General features: G+C 37.4%; 2 protein-coding genes across 3 annotated transcripts; one reads left to right on the forward strand and one right to left on the reverse strand.

Annotated features, from left to right (window-relative positions):
• Window positions 1-128: 128 nt before the first annotated feature.
• LOC106354127 (UDP-glucose:glycoprotein glucosyltransferase) lies at window positions 129-10515 on the forward strand. The gene is made up of 37 exons (XM_013793997.3): window positions 129-368; window positions 452-799; window positions 888-1041; window positions 1127-1298; window positions 1443-1516; window positions 1690-1786; window positions 1867-1979; window positions 2078-2193; window positions 2503-2560; window positions 2865-3017; window positions 3130-3228; window positions 3327-3491; window positions 3656-3724; window positions 3813-3901; window positions 4021-4183; window positions 4395-4532; window positions 4637-4742; window positions 4836-4930; window positions 5028-5140; window positions 5245-5455; window positions 5577-5645; window positions 5768-5913; window positions 6341-6442; window positions 6535-6682; window positions 6935-6991; window positions 7083-7213; window positions 7358-7446; window positions 7522-7874; window positions 7960-8046; window positions 8183-8247; window positions 8558-8660; window positions 8791-8949; window positions 9041-9181; window positions 9255-9298; window positions 9375-9489; window positions 9779-9931; window positions 10055-10515. The coding sequence occupies exons 1-37, from the start codon at window positions 220-222 to the stop codon at window positions 10247-10249; spliced, it is 4839 nt and encodes a 1612-aa protein (XP_013649451.2). The 5' UTR covers window positions 129-219; the 3' UTR covers window positions 10250-10515.
• Window positions 10444-12891, reverse strand: LOC106354130 (tRNA-dihydrouridine(20/20a) synthase). Of its 2 annotated transcripts, none has more exons than XM_013794000.3 (12): window positions 12662-12891; window positions 12452-12578; window positions 12242-12369; window positions 12093-12162; window positions 11909-12011; window positions 11700-11817; window positions 11528-11609; window positions 11380-11441; window positions 11223-11295; window positions 11046-11129; window positions 10890-10970; window positions 10444-10801 (listed from the first exon to the last, which is right to left on the reverse strand). In XM_013794000.3, the coding sequence occupies exons 1-12, from the start codon at window positions 12817-12819 to the stop codon at window positions 10634-10636; spliced, it is 1254 nt and encodes a 417-aa protein (XP_013649454.2). In that variant the 5' UTR covers window positions 12820-12891; the 3' UTR covers window positions 10444-10633. The 2 variants fall into 2 exon arrangements, with proteins under 2 accessions (XP_013649454.2, XP_048592115.1); XM_048736158.1 differs by having other exon boundaries at window positions 12742-12847.
• Between the last annotated feature and the right edge of the window lie 5497 nt (window positions 12892-18388).

Below are 18388 nucleotides of genomic sequence, written 5' to 3' on the forward strand. Positions count from 1 at the left end.
TGGTTCGGTTTTATTTTACTCGGTTTGGCCGGGTTTATTTTTTTTGCACATTCGTATATTTTTCTGTAGCGGAAGAGATGGGCGACTAATCAGATGCATCCACGTCATACTTAATGTCGTGGCTTTTGACCGTTTTTACGAAAATACCCCCTTTGAGTTCACTAATGAATACTTCTTCCCGGTAGGCTCGTTTTGGGTTTCTCTTCTCCGTCGTAAGAAATGGGGACCAATCTGAGATCCGTGATCTATGTATTTCTTCTCCTCTTCGTCGTCGTCTTCACCGTCAACGCTCAAAATCGGAGACCTAAGAATGTTCAGGTGGCAGTGAAAGCTAAGTGGCAGGGTACTCCTCTTCTCCTCGAGGCTGGGTAAATGCATCTCTTCATTTCGTTCGATCTCCATTGTTACTAAGTGGGATTCTCACTCGATGTTTTTTCTTTTCGTGTGGCAGAGAGTTGATTTCGAAAGAATCGAAGCAGCTTTTCTGGGAGTTCAACGAAGCTTGGCTTGATTCCGATGGTGACTCCGATTGTAAATCGGCTAGAGATTGTCTCCTCAAGATATCTACACAGGCCTCTACCTTATTGGCTAAGCCCGTGGCTTCTCTGTTTCAATTCTCACTTACTCTGAGATCCGCGTCGCCCCGGGTTGTGCTCTACCGTCAATTGGCGGATGAGTCTCTCTCTTCCTTCCCTCACGGAGATGATCCGTCAGCGAGTCACTGCTGTTGGGTTGATACTGGCTCTTCACTCTTTTACGATGTTGCGGATCTCCTCCCCTGGCTCGCTTCTACTGCTACGTATGCTCTGATGTTCTCTCTTCCTTTGGTTTAAGATCACGATTTGAGTTTTTTTTTTTTTGCTAAGCTGCATTTCGTTGAATGCCAGTGCTGGAGACGCTGCTCAAGGGCCTGAGCTCTTCGACTTTGATCACGTTCATTTTGATTCGAAAGCTGGAACTCCAGTTGCTGTTCTATACGGGGCTGTTGGGACTGGTTGCTTTAGGGAATTTCACCTCTCGCTTTCTCAAGCAGCTAAGGAGGTATCTCTTGTTTTCCAGATCTCGTTTCTGAGCGTCTCTCTGCTTTTATTGTGTGCATTCTGATGAAGTCTTGGTTTTTTTACAGGGGAAAGTTACATATGTTGTTAGACCAGTATTACCTTCTGGCTGTGAAAGCAAAACGAGGCCCTGTGGTGCTATTGGGGCAAGGGATAATGTTAGCTTAGCTGGTTATGGTGTGGAGCTTGCTTTGAAGAACATGGAGTACAAGGCAATGGATGATAGTGCTATAAAGAAAGGTTAGAGTTTAGCTCAATTTTTGTGTCATTTCGTCACCGGAACTTTGAAAGGAAAAGCTTATTTTTATCAGTTACTTGTTCAGTATCTTCTTTCTGTTACCGGTGAATTTGCCACCCTTTAAGTGTTATTGCTATGAGTTTCAGGTATCACTCTTGAAGATCCAAGGACTGAAGATCTTAGTCAAGATGTTAGGGGTTTTATATTCTCTAAAATCCTGGTATGTTTAATTTTCAACATTAGTAGAATAATACATCCAAACATTTTTTTAAATCTAGGCCGTTTGATTTTTTTGTTTGTTAATGGATAAGAGAGGAATGGAGGAAAATAGTTCGTAGCAGTATATCATTTTCTGTTGGGTAATCATTAGGGTCACCGATTCTTGTTTTGCAGGACAGGAAACCCGAGCTAAGATCAGAAGTCATGGCTTTTAGGGATTATCTCCTATCATCAACTGTATCAGATACGCTTGATGTTTGGGAGCTCAAAGGTAGCTATGCATCCTGCGTGTTTTGGCTTTGGTGAGAGTAGAAGTTAATAAATGTTTCATAATTTTCCTTCATTCTACAGATTTAGGACACCAAACAGCCCAGCGAATAGTCCATGCCTCTGATCCTTTGCAATCTATGCAAGAAATCAATCAAAACTTTCCAAGCGTTGTTTCTTCATTATCTCGCATGAAGGTATGTCATTGTTTATTGATGCTGTGATAGCCTTAATCTGTTGGTTGATTTGTTTCTTTTGGTTCTTCTGATTCTAACCGTCTGGTTCATTTGTGCAGCTCAATGAATCAATCAAAGATGAGATACTTTCAAACCAGAGAATGGTTCCCCCTGGCAAGGCTTTGTTGGCTCTGAATGGTGCCCTGTTAAACATTGAAGATATGGACCTATACATGTAATACCTTTTTGCACATGGTGATTTTGTCTTGATCAAGGCGCATATAGTGTAAATTAATGGTCCTTTTCTTGAAGTGAGAATGTTTTTATGGTTTGTAGAGCGGAAATTCTGTTATTTTTTCCCTAGCTCTGCCTAAGTCCACTTTAGCTATAGTATGGCCAAAGCTAGTTTCCCGTCTTTCAGTTTACTTACATTTCGACATCTGTTTTGCTGTATTGGTTTTCGTTTGCCTTTCCGTTTACTCTTTTTAAAAGCTAATATGTCTATAGTTCCTCTCCAATGATTGTCTGATCGTCTTGTCTGTAGGTTGATGGATTTGGCTCATCAGGAGTTGTCCCTGGCCAACCAGTTTTCAAAGCTTAAGGTACTCTTTACCGACCGTGTGCGCTTAAACATTTAGGCTAGTGCTGTATGAAACATCTTGTAAGAATGGTCTTAAATTTTTAGACTTTGGCCTTTTTTGCTTGTTTTGCTAGAGATCTCAGACATACACCCCACTTGTTGTTTGATGCGTGTACAACGCCGAAAAAATAATTAAAGTTTTGGTTTATATAACATGGGGGAAATATTGAAATGATACAATTTTGATGAAGATTTTCGTCTATTTAGGACACTGAGCTCTGATTACTCTTGTTCTGGATGTGCTAACATATATATGCAACTGTCAGATACCTGATGGAGCCATAAGGAAACTTTTACTAACTACCCCTCTCCCGGAGCCGGATTCATATCGGGTTGATTTCCGTTCTGAGCATGTTAATTATCTCAACAATCTGGAGGAGGATGATATGTACAAGCGCTGGCGGAGTAATCTTAACGAGGTAATTAGTACAGCTGGCATAATGGAGGATACTTATGATATTCTTTTGTGAGCAGTATGCAATTTAAAAATGATATCTCTAATTGTCTGTATTTCTCTCACGTTGTATTAAGATTTTGATGCCTGCCTTCCCTGGGCAACTACGTTACATCCGAAAGAACCTATTCCATGCAGTTTACGTCATTGATCCAGCCACTGTCTGCGGTCTTGAGGCAAGTCTCACATATGCCCTTTTCTGGCACTGCCGGCCCTTCTTCCATTCATGAGTACTGAGCGTTTGAACTGACTAACTAATGTTGGAATGTTACAGTCCATTGACACACTAAGATCTTTATACGAAAATCAAGTCCCTGTGAGATTTGGGGTGATATTATATTCCACTCAACTAATCAAGAATATCGAGGATAATGGTGGTCAAATCCAGTCTTATGATGCAGAGACAAATGCCCAAGTTAAAGAGGACATATCCACTATGGTATTCACCTCTCTTTGGAATAAGTTTACTGCTTTCAAGTTCCCAACGTTGAATTTTTGTTTTCCGCATTAATATGCTTGTTTGTATTATGTTATTTTTTATTGTTTTGCCGGAGGATGAAACTAAAAATGAATTTGTTTTCTAATGATAAACACTATTTGCAGATCATACGTCTTTTTCTGTACATCAAGGAGCACCATGGGATTCAAACAGCTTTTCAGTTTTTGGGAAATGTAATATACACTAACATTTACTCATAGCTAGAAGTGTCTTGAAGTATCCCAAACGATAGTTGCTGAACATCTTCGTGTTGGTTCACAGGTAAACAGATTAAGGACTGAATCTGCTGATTCTTCCGAAGAGGACATTGAGCAGCAGCATGTCGATGGAGCATTTGTTGAGACAATTTTGTAAGTACCCTGGATATTTAAAATCACTATTATATCGCAGATCTATGTTAATATCTTTTTTCAAGGGAAATATAGATTGTACCCATAGCACTCCTAACGTTGGATCTTTTCTATTTCAGACCAAAAGTTAAATCACCACCTCAAGAGATATTGCTGAAACTACAGCAAGAGCACACTTTGAAGGAGGCATCTGAAGCAAGCTCCATGTTTGTATTTAAGCTGGGTCTGGCGAAACTGAAGTGTTCATTTTTGATGAATGGCCTCGTCTTCGATTCTGTTGAGGTACTTTTGTGCATCTTTGTTAATATGTAAGGTTCTAATATCTTGGCAGTGCGTATTACAAATCTTCATGATGATTGTACATACAAACCGTTTCTACTTTGATTTGCATCAAATTTGACGTCTGCATACTAAAAGCTTTTGATTTTTTATCGCTATGATTTTTTTAAGACTACTGGAAATTGGTTCATGATGTTAGCTCTTGTCTCTCCAGGAAGAAACTCTTTTAAATGCAATGAATGATGAGCTTCCCAAGATACAAGAACAAGTTTATTACGGCCAGATAGAATCCCGTACTAATGTTTTGGACAAACTGCTTTCGGAAAGTGGTCTTAGCCGGTATAATCCACAGGTAGGGAGTTTTACTAACAGCATTTTTTGTTTTAATTTGTTTGTGTGCTTGTTCATTACTGATTCCAAGAAGAGTCTACCTTCTCATTATTGCATTGTTTGTAGATTATTGGCGGAGGAAAAAACAAACCCAGATATGTGTCACTGGCTTCATCTACCAAGAGTGGGGAATCTATGCTGGATGATGTTAACTACTTGCATTCTTCTGAATGTAAGTAACCGTACATTTACATAGTCAACAGCTTCTTGTCTATATCTTCTCACGCAACTAATTGGTATATATCTTCTTATCTGACAATTCCAGCTTCCGACGATGTGAAGTATGTGACTCATCTCCTTGCTGTTGATGTCACCACGAAGAAAGGAATGAAATTGTTACATGAGGGAGTCCGTTACCTGGTTAGTTGATATACCAATAGCTTCTTGTGACGTTCTTTACATCTCGACCCTCGGTTGGATCCACCCATGTTATTGATGTTCTTGCATTTTCATTCAGATTGGAGGTTCCAAAAGTGCTCGACTTGGAGTCTTATTTAGTAGCAGCCCGAATGTTGACCCATATAGCCTTCTCTTTATAAAGTTCTTTGAAATAACTGCATCATCATTTAGGTACGTCAGTTTTTGTTTTCATGTGATTGGTGATGTGTGCTTGCAGGTTGTCATTTCCTACCCTTAATCTCTGTTTGTTACGTTTGCTGTCTAATTGTTTGCAGTCATAAGGAAAAGGCCCTGCATTTCTTGGATAAACTATGCTCGTTTTACGAGCGTGAATATCTGTTTAAAACATCAGTGGAGTCAGGTAGCTCTCAGATGCCAATTGATAAAGTCCTTGAGCTTGCTGAGGAGTATGGGTTATCTTCTAAGGCGTACCGATCTCGTCTCGTAGAATCTTTGGATGAGGAATTACGTAAGCGTATGATGAAGGTATGCCGCTTTAGAAGATTTCCTATCATGCCTGAAAAAAACATGGATCCAAGAATCTTCAATTTTCCTCTGAAACAGCAATGATGTTAGCGATGGTTTTTTGCTCACTATTGTCATGTAGGTCGCCCAATTTTTGTCTTGGGAAGTTGGGCTTGAATCTGATGCAAATGCAATCATTTCAAATGGAAGGGTAAGTAAACCAATTTTTATCTTTCTCTGTTCAATATATATTTTACTATATACCTACTCTGAGTTATAGTTTCAGTTGTATAATTACGAACCTTCAGCATACTCAATTATATATTTTGGTAGGTGATTTTTCCTGTGGATGAGAGGACATTTATGGGTCATGATTTGCACCTTCTCGAGTCGATGGAGTTCAATCAGAGAGTAAAGCCTGTTCAAGAAATTATTGAAGGCATTGAATGGCAGGGTGTGGATCCTGATTTACTGACTAGGTATCGCAATTCATGCTTGAGCTGTTTCTCCTTCCCTTGCGCGCATAGTCTTTTCTAACAAACTAAAGCTTCAAAAAGTGTTTTTCTCCACCTTGTTCTTGGCGAGCAAAGCTTCTTTAGCTACACATTTCATGGGATATTGAAATTTTACTTGATAATAGGCCCGCCCTGTGCCTTTGAATTACATATAGATCATATCCTTTTTCTTCTCCATTTAGATGTGTGCTCTTGCTGCTTGTATTTTGATATTGGCTTTATCTCTCTCTAGGCTTATAATTATTCTCGTATCTTCTTCCTCAAGGACGGATGATATCATGTGTGTTTTGAAAATAGCTGATAGGATACAGCTCATCTAGGAATTGTCCCTTGTATGATTTTAAAAATGGCTGATAGAAGATTTTTTTCTTCTCTTTTTTCACACTTGCAGTAAATATTTTAGCGATGTTTTCATGCTTGTGTCATCTGCAATGGCAACACGGGACCGTAGTTCTGAAAGTGCACGTTTTGAGGTTTTGAGTTCGGAATACAGGTATGTATATTGGGTCAGTTGGTAGATGCTTTTCTTTTTTATTGTGTTGGGAATCGAAGACTGTACAACTAAGATGTCCATACGTTTTGTAGTGCGGTTCTGCTGGGAGATGAAAATGCAACTATACACATTGATGCTGTTATCGACCCTCTAAGCCCCACTGGTCAAAAATTAGCATCACTTCTTCAAGTTTTACAGAAACATGTTCAGACAAGCATGAGGATTGTTCTGAATCCCATGGTGAGTAAAACATATACTTATTGTTTTGAGCCATGTATATGTTCAAAGGGATTTTTTAGGTTTTATGTGGTTAGTATTGTTGCTCTTGTTTAGATCAATATTTATATGATTTACAGCTGCCTTACCGATGTGGTTAATTATGAAGATATTTTATGTATAATATTCTGTTTCAAGGGTCACTATTTCTTATTGGCAAAAAAACATACATATTGTTCATGTGTCTGACCTAGAGTTTTTATTTCTTCTTGGCAGAGTTCCCTTGTGGACATTCCTCTGAAGAATTACTACAGATATGTGTTACCCAATACGGTATATCAAGTGAAAAGATCTTTAAAGTACATGGCAATCCTGTTTTGTCCACATTCCCTGGCCAAATACTGATTCTGCTTATTTCTTTCAGGACGACTACAGCAGTACAAACTTTGATGTGGATGGGCCTAAGGCATTTTTTGCAAATATGCCATTGTCCAAGACACTTACCATGAATCTTGACGTTCCAGAGCCATGGCTTGTCGAACCAGTAATTGCCATGTATGGTATCTTCCCCTGAAAAATATGCTGTTCTTATTGGCTCGAAATGTTTCACTGCGTTTAAGGCATTTTTGCTTGTTTAGGTATCTTATATTTTGCTGATGCTAACTTTCTTTTCTCTCTTATGGATTTTTCCATGTCCAGTCACGATCTGGACAATATTTTGCTTGAGAACCTGGGAGATACCACTACGCTACAGGGGGTTTTCGAGGTTGAATCTCTTGTTCTCACAGGTTAGCTTTTCTAAACTTTTTCTTCTACGCTGGCAGGATATTGTTCATGTTTTTATTAACAAAATCCTTGCACAGGTCATTGCTCGGAAAAGGATCATGAAGCTCCTCGTGGTCTTCAGCTCATTTTGGGAACCAAAAATAGACCGCATTTGGTTGATACTCTTGTAATGGCTAATTTAGGTTACTGGCAGATGAAAGTATCCCCGGGGGTTTGGTATTTGCAACTTGCTCCGGGTAGAAGCTCTGAGTTATACGTTTTGAAAGGAGGTAATGATGGGAGTCAAGACCAATCCTCGTTGAAACGGATTACCATCGATGATCTGCGTGGAAAAGTTGTTCATTTAGAAGTAGTTAAGAAAAAGGGTAAGGAGCATGAAAAGCTTCTAGTTCCTACAGACGGTGATGATGGTGTGCAGCAAAACAACGAAGTAAGTACTTACTCCTACAGAAGTTTTAAGTATTAAAAACTATTGGTCTTTGAAAATACTTCTCCAATGATGCCTCTTGTTATAGCGGGGAAGCTGGAACTCAAATTTCTTAAAATGGGCGTCTGGGTTTGTTGGTGGTCGTCAACAATCGATGAAGGAAGTTGCCAAAAAAGTGAGTAGCTTCTGTAATATGACTAACTCATTTACATGTTGTAAGCTTATTGCATCTCACTTATGCATGATTTTTAACACGTGGATTACCTTTGCAACAGTTTTAATCTTGTTATTTCTATTTTTCGTCTTTTCAGGAGAACGAGAAGGGTGGGCGACATGGTAAAACGATAAATATATTCTCCATCGCTTCAGGCCATTTGTAAGTTCAAGTTTTTTTCTTAACTGTCTGAGCACATACATTGATATATAATCAACTGCGTTGAGCCATTATACTTGGAGGGGAAAGGAAAACGAATTCTCCACACCTATATATGTGCCAAGACATTTTAGATAATCTTAATTACTTAAGTGCATCACGCATATGAAAAAGAAATCATTTATGGTTTGTCTAGGTCTAGATATATCGTGTGCACTAAGAGTTTTAAGTATATCATGTGAAGAGAAAAGTTTAATATAGAAATATTTTGGAACCATTCCGTTTCTGATTCCTAGACACTGCCATTTGACAGATATGAGCGTTTCCTTAAGATCATGATTCTCAGTGTCCTGAAGAACACCAACCGTCCTGTAAAATTCTGGTTTATAAAGAATTATCTTTCTCCTCAATTTAAGGTTTGTTCATTTCTTCTTGGCATACACATAGCTTATGTCTATTTTTATTTTTACCTAGCCTTTAATGTGAATTTATCACTAGTTTTTGTAACTACTTCAAATTCATGATTGTCGTGATCTACTCTTGCAGGATGTGATTCCACATATGGCACAAGAATATAACTTTGAGTATGAGCTGATTACGTACAAGTGGCCTTCCTGGTTGCATAAACAGAAGGAAAAGCAACGAATTATTTGGGCCTACAAAATACTTTTCCTTGATGTTATTTTTCCTCTCTCACTGGAGAAGGTACGGCTGATCCCATGATGTTTTCATTTTTAACTTGCGATTTTTATGCTTGGAATGTGTCACTATAAGAAAGTCTACACGTATTCTGTAGGTTATATTTGTCGACGCAGATCAAATTATAAGGACAGACATGGGCGAACTGTACGATATGGATATAAAAGGAAGGCCTCTCGCGTATACTCCTTTCTGTGACAACAATAAGGAAATGGATGGCTATCGGTTTTGGAGACAGGTAACCACTAATCTGTTCTTTCTTGTAGTGGTAATTGGTTTTCCGTACTAACATTCTCATTTACTTGAAACAGGGTTTCTGGAGAGAACATTTACGTGGTAGGCCATACCATATCAGGTAGACCAACTATTTCACTTGAATCTTGATAAGTTACTGTTTTTCCCATTCTTGATGTGCGTTGTTCTACTTGTAGTGCTCTGTACGTTGTTGACTTGGTTAAATTCCGAGAGACGGCAGCAGGAGATAATCTAAGAGTATTCTATGAGACGCTTAGCAAGGATCCAAACAGTTTGTCCAATCTAGATCAGGCAAGTTGTTCAATATGGTTTCCACATTTGGTCAGGTTTTTTCCGTTTTTTGGAAGTCTTAGCATGTGGAACTTAGTCTAACCTAGTTTCTAAATGGCCACAGTCGTTATATGTGTGCCTTGAACCCAATAGGCAATAGTTGAGAAAAATGGACTTTTTTATCTTCTGAAGCTTATATCTGCTGCTAACTATGCTCTGAATCTTTATAACATACTCTGCTGTTTTCGGGTCATCTTCTTGAGTTCTAGGTTCAAACTTTGATGATTGGCATTGCATTATCTTGTTTCAGGATCTTCCTAATTATGCTCAGCACACTGTTCCTATATTTTCACTTCCCCAAGAGTGGTTGTGGTGTGAATCATGGTGTGGCAACGCCACAAAATCCAAGGCCAGAACCATCGATCTATGCAATAATCCCATGACAAAGGAACCAAAGCTTCAGGTAAAATTATTGCTTGTCTAATTACACTAATAATCTAGATGCTTCCAAGTTTCCCGGTAACAGTTATTTTCCATATTTACAACAATGATAAAGCATTTGTTAAATCTGGTGATTCTTCTACAGGGTGCCAGAAGAATTGTAACTGAATGGCCCGATCTTGATCTCGAGGCCCGAAAGTTCACAGCAAAAATCTTGGGTGAAGATATTGAACTCAACGAGCCAGTAGCTGCTGCTGCTACAGACGAGCCTAATCCTCCTCCATCAAGCGACATCTCTGAAGATTCAGAACAAGACTTGGAATCTAAGGATGAACTTTAAATGCAGGTTCCTGTAGCTTTTAAAGAGAAGATAGCATCACGCGTTGTTATTTTCAATGGCTAGATAAGGTTTCTAGTAATTTTGTACCATTTTCCAAGACTTTTTCAGCAGAACTATAGTGTAGCTGGGAGAGTGAACAAACAAATATAGTTCGCAGTGTTCTGTTCAACATTATCTGAAGTAGATAAACCATATGCACGAGAATAATATCACTATCATATGATTATGTTTCACAAGTTGAATAATATCAAAAGTTGACACAGCTATTATGATTAGCAAGTACAGTATTGTATACTATATTCTGTTCGAAAACATACAGATAATACTTAAGCTGAGAGAGACAATCGCCTCAAAAATACGTTACATTAGGCTCTTTGTTCCTAACTAAGCACATAACATGACTTGTTCTACAGCTTTGTAAGGAGGCGGCAATACTTTGTGCACATCAGCAAACACATCATCTTCTCCACTCTCTGGACTTTCGGAAATAGGGGAATCCAAGACAGAGTCTGGGATCGCCTTCAAGCTTTCTTCCAGCAACGATCCAACCGTCTGCAATACAGATCTCAACACTTACAGCACTTTACAAACTTTATAAGATGTTACTACGAAAAATATCATACTTGCACACACTCCTCACCTTGCATTCTTTGAAAGCAGCGTCCGCTTTTCGCTTCCACAAGCTATTTCCATTCTCTGAGTGGAAGATGTTTAGAAGAGGCTGCAATGAATTGGAACATTTTTTCAGTTCATACACAAGGCTCTTATTAGTTTTAACACACAACCTACTGCTTACCTTCACTAAATCCCTCACATTAGGCCTCCCGTTTCCCTGTGTTCCTAAGACAGAATCTGCGTATACTTGATATTGCTCTAGAACCTGCCCAACACTCAGAGACATCAGAATTTTGTTTCTTCAGCAAAGTGGCAGGTATGGCAGAGAAAGCAACTCAAAAACTGAATATTATGGAACCTGCCGGCGTGTAAGTCCACTACTTGGAACACCATAAACAGCAGTGTCAACAAGTCCTAGAGTTTGCCATGGGCTGTCAAGGATAGACAGCGGATCAAGAAGAAAAGAGAGGCTTTGATATAGAGCTCAGATCAACTAGGCTAAACTTTTCACATACTTGTTGTATGCAGCGCGGCCTACCATGACTCCGTAAGCTCCTTCCCTCAATGCAGCGTTTACCTTATAATCACAACATATTTCTCAGTCTTAACCCTACTAGAAGCCATCAGGGCATAAAGCTAGTTCCTCATATTCAAGATGGTCACCTTCGATATAGAAGTAATGCCTCCATTAATTGTGAATCTCAAGTCCGGGAAGTCACGCACAAGGGCATAGTAGTACTCATACCTAAACTACGCCCAAAAACAGGTGATTTTAAAGACAACAACTTTATTTCAGAACACGATAAACATTAAGCAAATAATGGTAAAAACATACTTTAGAGGAGGGATTCTCCTGTTATCGGCAGGGCTTATCCCACCAAGTAGTGCCTTGCGTGAATGAACAATGAAATGCCTCGTTGGTGATAGAGTAGAAACCTTGTAAACAAAGTCACCTAAGTGTAAAAGGAAAAGGTGTATAAGACACAGCCCATACACGAACTCCAAAACAGAAGGCATTTGTAAATTGTAATAAAAGAAACTCACAGAGCTCATCATAGGAATCATGATCGTCTACACCAATTCGACATTTCACAGTAACAGGGACGTTGGTATTATCAGCAATGGCAGACATTGCCTCTCCAACAAGCTTACAAACAAAAACTACCAAGCGTGAGTGAGAGAGACCAAAATATATACATATCTTAAAAAATCATGAGGAGTAACGAACCTTGGGGTTGAGCATGAGGCTAACACCAAAGCATCCATGTCCAGCTACCTTAGGACTGGGGCATCCACAGCTATCTCATGAAAAAGAAAAACAAACCCAGTTTAAGTTTCTTGATTCCATACGCAAAACCGAGCTAAAAAGAAACTAACTTGAGATTAATCTCGTCGTATCCGTAAGGATGAGAAAGCTTAGCAGCTTTTGCAAGGCTTTCCACATTGCTCCCACCGAGTTGAAGAACAATAGGATGTTGTTGCGGAGAAAACGCCAAGAACCTGTCCTGATGCACACAAGAAGAGGACATGTCTAGCGAAGATAAAGGACATAACAACAGTCATTGAATGAGTGTAAGTAATAAATACCAAATTGGTCTGCTGGTGAACTAGTGTTTGAGCAGCAATCATCTCAGTGTAAAGCCAAGCGTGCTTTGTTATGATGCGAGCAAGCGTCCTGTAATGATTATCTGTCCACTCCATCATCGGTGCGACGCTGGAAGGAGGTAAAGAGAAGGCTTTTAGTGAGGACAAGAATCAAGAAAGTAGCTGGGAAGCTGAGACAGAGAGAGAGCAAACCTGAATAAAGGAGGAAGATAAGGAGATGACTCAGATGAGAAAGTGGTGGAGAATCTAGCAGAAGTGGGTTGTTTAAGTACCGGAGAATGAAAGCGGCGGAGAGAAGAGCACTTGAACATCTCGGAGACATTAGGTCGAACACTTGGTAGGCACCACATTTAGGCTCGTCGGAGGATAACGAAACGACTGTTGGCAACAGAAGAAAGAAATGGGGAAATCGGCCAATTCCTACATTAACAAGGGTCAACGGTCCCGATCAGTACATAAACATGTTACCTGTGCGAAAACATACATCAACTAGCACAAAATTTAATTTTCATACATGAACTTTTAAAATTTGGTTTTATCATACATTGACATAATTTCCGTTAGTCAAACGTTGAGTTGTCGTTAACTGGTAATAGAAAATCGGCTAATTTCTACATCAACAAGGACCAATGGTACGGATCAATACATGAACACTTCACCTGTGCAAAAACATACATCAACTAATACAAAATTTAACTTCACTACATGAACTTTTGAAATCTGGTTTTAACATACGCTAAAACTTGACATTTACTTAATTTCCACTAGTCAAATAATATTGAAGCTAAATTTTATGTCACGGATTGATTAAATAATGTTTTTATTGTATAATATGGTAATTAAACTGTATTACGTGGTAATTGAATGAGAAAAATAAATCATATAGGTCAAACGATTTATTTCTCGTGTAATTCATTAGTTAGCTTTTCTCTTTAATTTTTTCTTCAACTTTTTCGACAACAAAAAACACCGAGAAAACGAAAGAAGACAAAATTGAACAAAGAGAAAAGAGAATGTCTTCGATAAGCTAAACATTATCCTTTCTCTCTGTCAATTACTACGTACTATGGTTTAATTATCACATAATACAATAAAAACTTTACTTAATCAACACGTGACAGACAATTTATTTTCGGTATTATTTGACTAGTGAAAACTAGGTAAATCTATTTTATTAAATTTAAGTAGAAAATAAAACTAACATTATTTTCAACATATTTATTACATATTTTCTTTCCTTATTTTCACTCAACTTAACTACTTTATTAATTACATTTTTTCCAAATAATTTGACAGCATGTCTTATAAAAATATAAAAGAGAACTTACCTATATTTAAGTGTTTTCTTATATTTTTTACATTTTTTGTACTTCTTAACTACTTCATTAAGGTATGGATATCAGGTATATGGTTGGGTATGGATTGGGTCTTTCGGATATCGAATTTTTTTTTTGTTTTGAAATTATTCTTTGTTTAGGTATTATAAATTTTCGGGTGGGATTCGAATAGGGTCTTTTCAGATCCGGGTGAGTTTGGTTTTTATGTGTAGGAACATAACAATGAACAAAAGTTTATATATTTAGGAATGTCATTAAACAATTTATAAAAAAAGTTAACAACAAATATCCGCGCGGACGCACATGTCAAGCTTTAGTGTATGTTTAAACCATATTTCGAAAGTTCATGTATTGAATTTAAATTTTGTATTAGTTGATGTATGTTTTTGCACAGGTGAAGTGTTTATGTATTGATCTGGACCATTGGTCCCTGTTGATGTAGGAATTAGCCGATTTTCTGCTACTGGTTAACGACAACTCAACGTTTGACTAACGGAAATTATGTCAATGTATGATAAGACCAAATTTTGAAAGTTCGCATATGAAAATTAAATTTTGTACTAGTTGATGTATGTTTTCGCACAGGTAACATGTTTATGTATTGATCGGGACCGTTGGCCTTTGTTGATGTAGGAATTAGCCGATTTCCCGAAAGAAATGCTCTCATCCTAGAGAAGTCGTAACAAACGACGTCGTTTCCAGAATTAAAATTAAATTGATTTGATTTCACCCAATTTGAACCGATAGCGAACCAAAAACCGAGATATGTATGGGAAAATTGTCAAACAAACCCCTGAATTTTTAAAACAAACCATATTTAACGGTTTCTCTTCTTTTTTTTCTTTTACTGAAAAATTTAATTGTCTTTACTTAGCTGTTTTCAGTGGAGATTCTTCACATGTCTGCCTTTAAACCGATTCAAATTAAAATCTATATAATTTGATCCATATTGATCCCAAAGCTATGCAACAGGATGTTGTTGGTGTAGTTGCTGCTCTTATGATTTGGTGGTGGGAACACAAGGAAAAGAAAACCTTGAACAAAAAGAAGTCAACAGTCTCACTGGAAATAAAGGCGCCAAATAACAATATTGGCCAGAGTCAGATCATAAAACGTCATGCTCCAGATAAAGCGAACCCAAAGATGATCATACTGGTCACACAAAGAATCTGATTACTTGATAAACCAAGGCTACATATACAGATCCAACAAAAGAATACCAAATCGTAACAAATCATGTTCTAAAGAAAGGGGACAAAAGGGACAAAGACGCCAAAGATGGTCAGACTTGTCACACAACAGAGTTAATTACTTCAAACAAGGATAAAAAATAGTATAGCCTTATGTTTAGAATTGTGATACACAAATATATGAGAAGAGAAATTCATTTTCAGTTTAGAGTCTACAATTCATATTGCTACTACATTTTAATAATGTAAACACAATGTTCTTCGATATAATATATATATATATATATCATTAAATCACACATATCATTTTTATATCTATTTCGAATAAATACTACAGAAAAAAAAAAGAAATGGTTGTTCATCTTCTTCCCTTAGGGTTCGTGGCCATGGATCATCAGACTCATGGTCTTAAGTCTTAGCTATCAATGGGGTTACGAAAGACGTATTATTCAACCCAGTACGAGAGTACAAGAAATATCCCACTTAACTCATCAGATCAAGAGACTATGGTTTACACTTGAAGCTGTCCTTTTGATTTCTACTTGTGTCATTTTGTTTTATTGTGTAAGAATTTACGGTAAAAAAATGTTAATAAATTCATCTTTATATTACTTGAATATAAAGATGAATTTAGGGGAATTGGGGCATATAGCCACGAAAAAAACGTTAATTAGAGGACTAGCACTTAACCCTAACGGATCGATATACGCCGTGATATATACATAATATTACTGTAAGACCCTCTTTAATTTACCGGCTCACCTGCTATGAAAAAAAATGAAAAATCATTTTCTTTTAATCCCTAAGTAAATCGTGTTTCTTCCCTTTCCACACAACCTCCATTCCCACTTTCTTCATCTACGGTTCTTCCCCCTCCATACGCTTCTCTCGCAAATCTCCTCCACCCGCTCGCCTCCGTCTCCGTCGTTCTCGCTTCAGATCGTCTCCGTCTTCTATTTTGCTTCTCGGTTCTCTCCATCTTCGCTAACGCGTTACGGTGTCGGCAGAGCCAAGTAAAACCGCCGGTGTCTTCAACTTCATATCGCCGCGGGGTTCTCAATTCTCTGCCACGACCGTAAGTTCTTGCCTCCTTATGTTTCTTCTCTGTTTCTCTGTTTTGATTATTCTATCTCGTCAAAATTAGGGTTTTTACTAGTTCTATGTATCATCGTGAAGGAACCAATAACAGATCGTATGAAGCTGTTTATACTACTATTGCTTGGAATTATCCATTTCAAATGACATAGTATTCGGGAATCACTCAACCATTTTTTGTAGTATATTATATTATATCCTGTCATATCATAGTATGTATTGTCATTTTAGGTTTCCACTTCGAATGACATAGTAATCAGGAATCACTCACCCAGGATATTTAGTAAACTATAAGTATGCAATTGCTTGATTTGCTACCGGTGATTCTGTGTTGTTTGAGTAGTATGCGCATGTTCAAAAGAACTGGCCTTAACCATTATGTGTAGTTTTGGTGTGGTTTGATTAGTAAGTTTGTCATGTCCGTTTTGTTGTTCATTTAATTAACAAGTGGAATAGAATTCAGCTACACTAACAAGACAAATAGTATACATGTCAAACTATTCCATTTCATTTCTAATAGTAAAGCCCCTAATACTATTTCCATTCTTCTATCGGTTCACCATCCTCCTAGTCTTTCATATGTACTTGTTTTCATTAATTTTTGTTAAGTGTTTAACGTCATGTGTAGGTTTACCACTCTCCCATTAGATTTGTATCCAAGTGACGTATACAGTATATGGAATGGAAAATGTCCACCAGAATATACATGTCACTACAAGCTTTGTATATAAGTTTACTATAGATTTCGCTTCCCTGTGCTGGATTGGGGTTTATATTTTTCTATCTTGGGTTTAGTATTTGATGTCAAGTGTTCTATTATCATACCCCCTATCTTTCTATTTGATTTTGCTCATGAAGAGTCTACATACATATGTCCCCTATTATGTCAGGTGAGTTTTATTCAAAAAGGTTTGGGTTCCATTAACTAGGTTTTGGGGTTTACATTCCCCTAACTTGGCTTTAGTGTTTACTCTCAAGTATTGTTTTAACACTCCCTCGTAATGAAGCATCTAAATACATATGTCCCCTATTATGCCATGTGGGTTTAATTACAAAAAGGTTTTGGTTCCGTTTACTATGTCTTGGGGTTTATATTCCCCCAACTTGGGTTAAGTGATTACTCTCAAGCGTAGTTTTAACAGGCCCTCATTAAATTTGTTTCCACCTAACTTAGTATACTGTAAATGGAATGGAATGAATATAAAACTATATAACTATCAGAATAGGATTTGGGGTTTATATTTCCCCTAACTTGGGTTTAGTGATTACTTTGTCCCCTATTATGCCATGTGGGTTTAATTAGAAAAATGTCTGGGTTCCGTTTACTTCGTCTTGGGGTTTATATTCCACTAACTTGGGTTTAGTGATTACTCTCAAGCCTAGTTTTAACAAGCTTTCATTAAACTTGTTTCCACCTCACATAGTATACTGTATGTGGAATGTAATGAATATAAAACTATATAACTATTTTGGATGGCAGAAGAAAGCTTTGATTGAAGCTAGAAACGAAATTTGGGAGAAAAACAAAATTATTGCACAATTGAAGAAGACAATTGCTGAGCTTAGTAGTGATTTGGTCAAGAAAGAAGAGATAGAAAAAGACATAATTAACCGCTTTCTTAAGATGTAATGATCTTATTGTAATGTTTAAGCGATATTATTGTAGTGCTTACGACATGTCTTGGTCGGAACTTCTTTGTAGTTCCTATAATATCGACTAGTTTTTAATTGAAGACATCATGTTTCCTTTGTCGTAGGGTGAAGGTGAATGCAAATTTCCTTTACCTTTGTATATAATCTAGCTCATTAGGAATGTAAATACAAGTCTCCCATCTCCATTATATTATTTAGATATATGTATATATGATATACTATACAGTTACTATATGATTAACATGGCTTATATAAGGTTGAATTGTAGTTCGGATCGAATATAAATGATTAAGTGATAGAAATGTACATAACATACACTATACTATATGGAATATAACTACCTTCAATTATAAATTTATTGCACTAACGACATCATCACAGACGAACTGTAACCCACAATTGCAAATTTTTTGCACTAACGACATCACCACCTTTCCCCAACCGCACACTTCACCGTCTTCGGTTGTGATTATTTTAGTAAATATAAACTGATCTATATCCGATAGAATGGAAAATATTATCATATGACATGGCGGTGACAAACTTTAAACTGTTGTTATACTATGTGTATTCTATTTGAAGTGGAACTATTTCTATATTTTGGCATCAGCATTACGATCCATGCATTCTCCGTTTATAACGTT

This window comes from Brassica napus, chromosome A7 (assembly GCF_020379485.1).
Source record: "Brassica napus cultivar Da-Ae chromosome A7, Da-Ae, whole genome shotgun sequence".
NCBI lineage: Eukaryota > Viridiplantae > Streptophyta > Magnoliopsida > Brassicales > Brassicaceae > Brassica > Brassica napus.